This window comes from Pinus tabuliformis, chromosome Q (assembly GCF_031772625.1).
Source record: "Pinus tabuliformis cultivar Carrire ecotype Pingquan chromosome Q, CPIR1, whole genome shotgun sequence".
In the NCBI taxonomy this organism is placed as follows: Eukaryota; Viridiplantae; Streptophyta; class Pinopsida; order Pinales; family Pinaceae; genus Pinus; species Pinus tabuliformis.
The window spans coordinates 1,102,842,548-1,102,853,545 of NC_142296.1; the positions used below are offsets into that span (position 1 = coordinate 1,102,842,548).

A 10,998-nucleotide genomic window follows, 5' to 3' on the forward strand; every position below is an offset into this window, starting at 1 on the left:
TTAACTTCATCATACAAATGATATTCTTTGGAGGTGTTTGAATACCCCAGGAAGATACACATATGACTCCTTGCACCAAGTTTGTTTCTATGTACCTTTGGTATCAAGGCATAACAGGTGGAACCAAAGACCCTGAGATACTTTACTGAAGGAATGTGACCATGCCACATTTCATAAGGAGTCTTGTTTCTAATAGCATTAGATGGACATCTATTCTTTACATATACAACACATAGAACTACATCAACCCAAAACATCAATTTTACATTCTTGAAAAACATCATGGAGCGCACCATATTTAAGATTGTCCTATTCATTCTTTCAGCTACTCCGTTCTGTTGGGGATTATAAGGCACAGTTGTTTGATGTTTGATCCCATGTTTGCGAAGATAATTTTCAAATTCATTTGAAGTGTATTCTTTTCCATTATCAATGCGAATAGAGCCAATATGAGATTGTGCATCATTTTCAATCCATGTATGAAAGTTCTTGAATGTTTGAAAAGCATCAGATTTGTTCTTCAATAAATAAACCCAACACATTTTGGTGTAGTCACCAATAAATGTCATCATATATTTATTTCCATTTGCAGAAGGAACATGCATTGGACCACATAAATCTGAATGAATGAGTTCAAGTTTTCTATGTGCTCTGAAATGTGAATCATGAAAAGGCTATTTGCTATGATTTCCTAGAATGCAAGCATCACATTGCTTAAGTGTCCTAGGAATTGTAGGCAAACTAGTAACACCATTTTTTTTCAACAAGCGGAGGATGTCATAGTTCAAGTGTCCAAATCTAGCATGCCATAATAAACTTGATGGAAATGTACCTTCATCATAATGAGAATTGTATGAGAAATTTTGTGCAAGCACAGAGGTACCTTGGAGCTTGAGAAGCCTTTCTTCTTCTATCCCCGCCATGACAAGTGAGTGATCTTATGCTTTTCTCACCTCAACCTTGCCATCAAACATATGAATGGAGTGTCCTTGCTGGCGGATGTGGACCAAGGACAACAAGTTTCTCCTCAACATGAAATCAAATCATTCATAAGAAAATAAATTCATATCAAATTACTTGGAAATAGTTTTTTTTTGGACTAAATCTATTTGAACTTTGTATCGAATAATCTTTTTACCCACATATCAAACATGCTTTCATCCATCTATTTTTTTTGCATATGAAACTTTGACCATTCCAATGGAGTAACAGAATACGCCCTTTGAATTTAAACATTCTCTTTTGCACCTAGTATTTGGAATCTCAAACTTTTCATTCTTCTTGCACCCCTGGCCAAACCATTCTTATTTAATATATATTAATAAGAGTTGGTGTGTATATGGGTCTATATATATATTTAAAGAGTTGGTTCATATAGTACCTTTATATGGAGAAAATGATGGGTAGGTAGTTGGCTAACTTGTAAAATTTATAGGGTGTTAATTTTCCTCGAGGTCAATGTTGATTGTTTCCCCTTCATAACAACACGTTGATGCAACTAATTGGGACTGGACACCGAATAGTGGCACCTCAACCAGATCACGTTTCTTTGGGTACATGCAGGTTGTGAATGTTTACTAGCACAACAAAGTACAAAGTACTGTTGGGCTGTGTTCTTATGGACAGTGCTAATCACCAACAAGAAAACTCAATCAGGGTCACCGAGATGGAAGATAAAATTAATAGCATCAATGATAAACTCACCGCTCTCATCAAAGGCTCAGTGAGCCACTCCTTCTCCGTGATGAGAAGATTGTTCGACCTGCTCCGCAACCTAAAGTCTCAGTGCAATAGTCTACATGTTTTATCAGTTTTTTTTATTTTAGTTTCTATAGTTTTTTAAATGTTATCTTGTCTATGTATGTCAAGCCTTAGAATATTTAGCTTATTTCCATGTATATTTGCAAATCTAATGCTTTGGTAAAACAAGGACTTAATAACCTCAAAATTTTGAACTTATATTTATGATCTAATTTCCCATCAAATAGACCAAAAACAATTATTTTTTGGACTTTGTAACTCTCTTTCACAGACCAAAAACATTTTTTTTTGAACTATGTAACTCTCTTTCAAAATAATATAAAGTGCTTAACTTCAAAAATAATAATAATAATAATAAATCTACATACATAAATGATAATAATTAAAGATTAAGCTATTCTTATAGTCAACCTTATAAAAAATAAATAAAATAAAAATCTAATTATTTGGAAAAAATAAAATCTCCAATTTTTCAAGTTTTAATAAAGATATAATATATATTATTATAATAATATAAACTATTTAATATTTAATTATATAAATATAAAATAAATATTTTTATTTTATATATAATATAATATAATATGATATAAAATAAATATTTTTATTTTATATATAATATAATATGATATGATATGATATGGTTGACTTGTAAATAACCTCACTCACCGAAACATTAAAGCATACGAAGCGAATACATTTGATTATGGTTGAGAATCTCCATCATGACATCACAGTGAAACAGGAATAGAGATGTCAACCAATAAAAGTGTTAGTCTTTATAAAATACAATGGTTACCTTTTATAACTTTACGGTCACTCATTTCTCTATAACTTTTATGTTTTTGTTTTTTTTTTGGGGGTCTTATCAGTGATTTTGGCGAAGGATACATTCATCCCTTAAAATAAAGTTTTTGGAGTCGTTTACCGAGAGGAGGAATTGCCTGAATTGTGTGGACGGTAAAAAATGGTCGGAATCTGGCAAAAAAAAATCAAAATTTTTTGTAGACGCAGTGTTTGAATCATGATTTTATGGTGGAAATGGATTCAGCACCATAAAAACGTCTAGGACACCTAAAATTTTGAAGTTTAACAACTATAACTTGGATTTACAAAAATCATCACCGGATTTTCTCTAAATATGACTGGAATTTCCATAACTTGGATTTACAAAAATCCTCACCGGATTTTCTCTAAATATGACTACGGCAAAGTTTTTTCAGTGTATTTGAGAAAATTTATTAGAAATAATTCCAAAGAATATTTAATATTCAAGCTATATTTTTTACAAGGTAATATTAAAAAAAGTCGTTGGTTGATTAATATATTATGTGTTTATTATTATTATTATTATTATAGAGATGTGATTTATTAATTATTATTTAGATAATTTATTTAATATTTATTATTATTTTTTTCCAGGCAGGAAAAATTTGTAATTTTTATTAATAGAAATAAAAATTACATTTTGTAAATACACTAAGTGTGTATATTGAAGAGCAAGAATGAATTTGGCATTACATTAGTAAGTAGAAATGGGCAAATCTGAAACAAAAAAAGTCCAAAGGGTTGATTTTTTTTGCCCTTCCTTCTTTGTACCTGTTTCCACCCATTTGGATATGGATCAACCAGAACTAAAGGAAATTCTTGACCCTCTTCTAGGTGTGGGGGTTCTTTATCTGATTCTGAACCCTTTGAGGAATGTGCTTATTTGTTCCAACTGGAACTATTGAAGGTTGTAGTTCATCTAATTCTAGGCTCAAACATGTTGGAGTCACTGATCCATCTTGGACCGCAACCTTCCCCTCTATTTTGTCTTTAAATATGTTCTGATTGTGTTTCTTTATTATCCTCCTCCTCACTTTCCGAAAGAGGAGGATCACTAAACTGCCATCCTTTTGGTCTATTTAGCTGTTTCTTTTTCCTTTTTGGGATCTTTTTGGCATATGACATGTGTTTTGAAAGTGTCCTGTTTGGAAGCATACACGGCATTTGAAGGTTGTGTTCTCATAATCTAGTGTTTATGACCACTGAAAATTCATATGTTTCAAAGTGATGTGATATGGTAATCCTTTACTAAGATCTACTTCGAGACCTTAGCAAAGGTGAAAATTCATTTTTTTGTCCTTTCCATATCTATTTTTTTAAATTTGCCTAGTTTGTTTCCAATGTCTTTAAGGACTTAATGGTGCCAAAATGGAAGGCAAAGATTTGTGAGTTTGACCCAAATTGACATAGTGGTGACCACCAAAGAAGTAACATCAAAATCAAAGAACCACAGAGTGATTGATAGTCTAACTCTACCCTAGAACCAAGACCCTTCATTTAGTACAAAATCAAGTTCTTTTTGAGTGTTACTTAATATTTATTATAATAAGTAATATTTATAAATAAGAAAAAAAATGAAAGTAGTCATAGAAATTATATAGTATTAATTGTTGATTTATGATTTGCAATTAATAATTAATATTAGTCTAAAAAGTTATTTTTTTTAAGATTATAATTCAATCACATTTAACTTTTAAAATTTTTACTTTATTATTAAACTTAGTTTTTTACCTCATTTACAAAACTCTAACAAATATTGTATTTTACTATTTTTCTTCTTTCTTCTCTTTTATTTATTTATGTCATAAAAACCATGAATGAAAATTTTTAATCAATTATACTATTTCTTTTAATTAAAATAAATAAATATTATTATAATTCCTATATTATGATATAAACCATGAATGAGAGTTTTTAATAAATTATACTATTTCATTTTATCAAAATAAATAAATATTATTATAATTCTTATTACATACCTCATGATATAGTATATTTTAAATTTCATTTACCTATTGATGGAATGCAGGTTGAAAATTATATTGCTATGGAATTCATATATATTTCACAAAATTGACCTGTATAAATTTTGCTTTCAAATGTATATATAAATGTCACACATTATAATTAAAATAAGCAAAATTAGATAGGAGACTTTCCTAAAATATGTAATAAAGACAAAAAAAAATAAAAAAATAATAATAATAAACAACTTTTAGCATAGGATATGATAATACTGCTGGGAGGAGCTCAATCTTGACTTCTCTTTAATAATACTACTCTAGGTAAGAGACTTTCATAAAATATGTAATAAAGACAAAAATAGTAAACAACTTTTACCATGGGATATGGTAATACTGGTGGGAGGAGCTCAATCTTGATTTCTCTTTAATAATACTGCTCGGAAAATTGTAGAAACCATTCACATAACATATACAAACTATAAAAATAACAAATAGATAAATACATCACCATCCATTCAAGTAATAAAACATCCTAACATCAATAATTACCACGTGGAAACATTAGGCATACCAGAAGAAATATGTTAAATACTAAAACTGCAAAACAAAATGTTGAGAAAATATCCACTAGAAAGGAGCTAAAACCATAATTGATGATGGGAGTTATAGGAGAAGGCTATAGAAAGTTACAAATAGTAGTATAAAATAAAGAAATAGAAGTTATAAAGTATTATTCTAGATTTTTTTTGTCATTGTCATTTTCTTCTTAATATTGTTATCTTCTAGTTGTTCTTTTCAACTTAGTAAGGGATTTATTTTACGATTTTATATCATAGAATATATAATGTGACTTTGATTTCCATTATGTATTTTGCTATGTTGAATGAATAATTTTTTTTTATCAAGCCCACTTTATTTCCATGCATTGATGTTTATCTTTGCAAATTCCATATGAAGTTTTTTCTTTGGAAATGTATCTAAAATTTTAAATTTTTTTTTTTTTTGTAAGCTAGTGCGGTACTCGATTTCCATTACTATAAAAACATTGGACAAATACATAATATGGACAGGTCATCGCCCGCCCTTAAGGGAAACCAGGCTAACCATCTGAAATGTTTGAAAGCCATCCAAAAACAAAAGATGACCAGTCTTTCTATCCATGCGATATAAACAGCTAAGCTTACTACTAAGTCAGAGTCCTTGACTTTCAGCATATATATAAACAAAACAGGAAAGAACCAACCAGATTAAAAAATTGTTGCACTACTGCAAACATCGCTGTTAATACTGGGTCTACTGCACCGGATCCTCTTGCTCCTTCGTCGGCAACCTCTCCTTCTCCAGCTTAACCCCCAAACCGCCCGTCTGTAACAGCGCCACAATGTCATCCATTTTCTTTTCTTGCATCATAAGAATAATCTGAATATTTTTCAACTCTTTCTTCATGGTGGGAATGCCCTGAATCAACTCCGCCATCTCAAGAGCCACCTGTTCCATGGCTTTAGCTAGTAACCTCTTCATCCCCCAGTACACGTGCAACGACTGTTTGTAAAGTGACCGTCTGCCACGGGTATGCCCAGGATCAGGTAAGTATTGTTCCCAATCGCCCATCTCAGGCTCTGAATAACCCTGCAAAGCTTCATCTTCCATTTGTTCAATCATTGTGCGGATATCCGAATGAGTATCTGTGACATACGCAGCTTCTGCCTCCTGCAGTCGATGCCTGATATCCTTCTTGCCCCGTTTATATCGTCGGCCCTCAATGGCAGCCCCCTCGCCAAGATCATCCAACTGAGTTGCGCTTCTACGTCCCCCACCACCACGACCTGCTGGGCGACCTCTCCCTCGCTGTGACCCTCTTCCTCTCATTACCCCACGACACCCTCGTTCAACATCACTCCACTCTTGACTGTCATCCTCACTATTCTCCACAATACACATCGGTGGCCTCCGAATACCCACTTTCCCTTTCCCTCCGCCGCGAGGAGCAGCCTCTGCAGAAACCCTCGGCTTCTCCAATTCCTCATCTGAATCCCCCTGAATATCAATAAACGCCTTCTTCATGGTATCCCCCACAGGGCTTTTGCCCTTCTCCATGAAGTTGGCCGTTTGACTACGCGTAAGCCTACCTCCGCGCCCCTGATACTCCATCACCTTAAAGACGCCAGGCTGATAGAATTGAACTATGAAATGGCTATCAGTTATACAATGCAGAGGAAAGTTAAAGAGACTGCATGCAATGGTAGAGGGCCCGAGATCCTGCCACCTTGCTAAACAAGCCCACCACGATCGATCTAAATCATTAATTGCTCTGCCTAAAACACCACCATCAAACAAGGATAATGGGGATACTTCGCCGTCATAATATGCACGTCGTCTTGGTACCCTAACCCAATGGCCGCTTGGGAATCGCAATCTCCCTCGTGGTGGCATGCTCTCCTTAGTACTATCATTAACCATATTAAATCGAAAGGCTGGATAATATGATCTTGTCTTGAATGCTCTGTCCTTCCGTTTACAAATTAACCTGCCCTTATGCGTGATGGCACCTGTGGGAGGTCGTTGTAACATCATATTCGATGGAGAGTGAAATCATTGCGTTGAGCGCCTCTGCCAGGCAACCGCATCAGCACGATCTTGATGCAGGATGTTATGTAAGTCATGCCAGCTGGGGTCATTTTGTACCGATGCCCAGCTGCAATCCATTCGTCTATTTGGCCCTCCACCCCCCCAATTAGCCAATAGGTCGGCTGCGCGGTTGCCATCCCGTAGCACATGAGTAATCAAAAGATATTCAACCCGACGTAGGAGGAGTTCAATATCCTGCAAAATCGCAGCTGTCCGCCAACTCTTTGACACAGAGGCCCAGCTCTTACCATTTCGTAACTTCTTTAACATATCAATAGTAATAAGTGAATCGCCCTCTATCTCTAAACCCATGTAACCCTGTCGAACTGCTATTCGGAGACCATGAAAAACCGCCCAGAGTTCCGCTTCATTGTTTGTCATCTCTCCGCCATCTTCAGCAAAAAGCCATCTTGTATGACCATTATGATCCCTGAACAGACCCCCAAAGCCTGCTTGCCCCGGGTTACCCTTAGATGCACCATCGAAATTAAGCTTCAATCTTCTTTCACCAGGCATTCGGTAATGGTTGGGACTTAGTACTTCTCGCTTCAATTGGCGGTCAGGCCTGGGATAAAGCATTTGGAAATCCAAATTGAGTTGGAGTATAATCCGCTGTTCCTCCGGAGTCAAATGCCAGTCCTCTTCATCCCAAGCTGCTGCCAAAACCATTTCTTTCAAAGAGCAGCATATTTGCTCCCAAAGCTGCTGTGGCGGCCAAGAAGTATCCCGAAAAATTCGTCTATTCCTTTCTTTCCAGGTTGCCCAAATGAGAAAACCAGGAGCAAGGTTCCAAAGTTGTCTGACAACAGGGCTTTGGAAATTCCCTTTGCCCCAATGAAAGAGTGTATTTCGTATACTACCAGGATCCCTCCTTGTCCTGCCGAAAAGTACTCGGATCTCCTCCCAAAGACTTAAAGTATACATACAGTGATTCAGCAAATGTTCCTGGGTTTCGAAAGCTGCATTACAGAGATGACAGCGGGATGGACCTATCATACCTCTTTTTTGCATTTGATCCCAGGTGAGGATCCTCCCTCGACACACCAACCAAGCAAAGCAAGTAACCTTGGGCCACCATTTACAGCCCCAAAGTTGTTTCCAGTCAACCTGTTCCGCCGGTCTATCCTCCTTCGTAGCCAAATAATATGCTTCCTTAACCGTAAACATTCCAACCATTGCCTTACCCCATCGCAGGATATCAGTGCCTTCTCGAATTTTAATTTTCCTCATTTCTATTATCCGATCAAAAGATTGATGTGCCTCTTGTCCAAGAGTATCCATCCATTCATCTGGTCGCCTCCATTCTCGCCTTAGATCTGATTGGTACGTATGTTTCCAATAATCTTTAACGTAATACAGCCCTCTTCGTTGCGCTATATCTTGTATATCTTGCAAACATGGTAATCTATTCAAAATGCTCCATTGTTGCCAACTATCCTCCCAAAAGCGGGCAGAGTTTCCATCACGGATTTCCCAAAAAGCATATTCCTGCACTATAGCCTTATTTCGATTGGCAAAATCCCAAATCTGTGAACCCCTAGGGTGGTCCTGTACATGCAATCGTTCCATAGGGTGCTGAGGCATTCGATACTTATATTGCCATATTCGTTTCCAAACATCGTCTCCACCTTGAACCCACCGCCACCAGAGTTTTGCGCCAAGGATGTTATTGATAATTTCCGGGTCTCGCACACCCAGACCCCCTTCCTCTTTCCGCATACTTACCTTCTTCCATGATACCAGCGGCCATTTCCGCTGCTGTTTGGGACCACCCCATAAAAATTTCCGGAAGATTTCTCGCATCTTACCACAGACTGCTTTTGGAGCAGCCATAATCGATAAGTGATAAATTGGGATAGATAATAAGACAGATTTCAATAAAACGATTCGACTCGGTAAATTTAGCAATCTAAAGGTCCAAGTATCTAACCTTTTTCGAACTCGGTCCAACAAACTTTGCCAGTTCTTAATCCTATTAGGATTTGCATCCAATTGAATGCCCAAGTACTTTGTGGGAAGCACCCCCCTCTTAAACCCTAACACTCTGGTTAAATGAGATTGAATAGATTCATGCGAATTGAAAATAAAGGTACAAGATTTATCATTATTAATCTCCATACCTGCTGCATGCTTGAAGCCCTCGAGGATTCGTTTGAAATTCCTCACCTCCTTTAACGATGCCTCACCAAACAACATTAAATCATCAACAAATTGTTGATGTGTGATAGTCAAATTATGTCCCCACAATCGTATACCTCTGATTCGTCTGTCCAGAACTTCCTTCTTGATTTTCCTGCCTAGGCCTTCCATAGCCAAAATAAACAAAAACGGAGAGATGGGGTCCCCTTGTCGAATTCCCCTAGTCGCATGAAACTGAGGCGTGGGAATGCCATTCAACAAGATTGAAAAACTTGGGGTCGAGATCATACTAAAAATCCATGCGATCCATCTATTTGCAAAACCAAAAGCTTCCAAAACAGCGCGGAGATAATCCCAATTTAATCTGTCATAAGCCTTTGAAAGATCCAGCTTCATGAGCATCCCTTTTTGTTTAGTCAGTTTTAGGGAATGAATCACTTCCTGAGATACTACTATTCCATCCAGAATCTGCCGACCCTCTACAAACCCCGTCTGTTCAGGCGCTATTAAGGAAGGCAGAAGAGGTTTCAGGCGTTTGACGAGCAAAGTAGAAATTATCTTGTAAATAACATTACAAAGGGCTATAGGACGAAAACCCTGTGGCTCGTCTGAGTTTTTGCTTTTTGGAATTAAGGTCAGAAAAGTGGAGTTTAAACCTGGCCATATGCGTTGTCTCATTCGAGATTCTTCCACCGCTGCTAGAATATCATTACCCATAAACTTCCACCCAGCCTGGAAAAATTCCACAGTAAACCCATCGGGTCCTGGAGCCTTATTCTTGCTCATTCCCATAACAACTTCTCCTAATTCTTCCAGGGTCACAGCCCGCATTAAAGCCATATTTTGTTCTTCAGTTACTAACCGCGGGATTTCTTGACAAATAGAATTAATAGCTTCAGCTCTATTCCGATTAGTTTCTGTCAAAATTCCATGGAAGTAGTCAATGAGCGCTTTTGAGATATCTTTCTGATCTATTACTCTGTTTCCCTCTGCGTTCTTGATTGAATATATGCGATTCTGCTGTCGATGTTGAACCATCGCCTGATGAAAAAATCTGGTGTTGCTCTCTCCTTCCCGCAGCCATTTAATTCGTGACTTTTGTTGCCACAATATCTCCTCCTGATTTCGTCGCTCCTCCAACTGACTGATAATGGATCCTTCCTCCCTACTTAAAGCCTCATCTCGTCCCTCCAAAATAATCCGTTGCTGGATATCCTCCATTGCACGTTCTAACCTTTGCTTCTCTTGAATAATATGCCCAAATTCATTCCTATTCCATTCTTTGATACGGCGTTTAATTTCTTTTAATTTCAATTGGATAGTATGCATTCTCCCACCACTGGCAGTAATAGTGATCTGCTGCCACCACTCTTCCACTTTTTGCATGAAATTCGGATCTCTCAGCCAAAACGACTCAAATCGAAAAGGCTTTCTCCCTTTGACCATATTGATATCAATAACTAGACGGATAGGCCAGTGATCTGAGCCAAGAGTAGGAAGAATAGTCGCCTCAATAAACACATCTCGATTCAAAATGTTCTCAAACAACAAAAACCGGTCCAGTCTACAAGCAATCTGATGATGACCTCCTCTGCGATTATTCCATGTGTAAACTCCATTAGTGGTTGGAATCTAAAATTTTAAATTTATTATTGCAATTGTGTTTTGAATTTATTTA

The 10,998-nt window shown here is 36.7% G+C and overlaps 1 protein-coding gene across 1 annotated transcript; it reads right to left on the reverse strand.

Moving 5' to 3' along the window:
• Nucleotides 1-7,145: 7,145 nt before the first annotated feature.
• Nucleotides 7,146-10,766, reverse strand: LOC149223348 (uncharacterized). The gene has a single exon (XM_089387876.1). The coding sequence runs from the start codon at nucleotides 10,764-10,766 to the stop codon at nucleotides 7,146-7,148; it is 3,621 nt and encodes a 1,206-aa protein (XP_089244002.1).
• Between the last annotated feature and the right edge of the window lie 232 nt (nucleotides 10,767-10,998).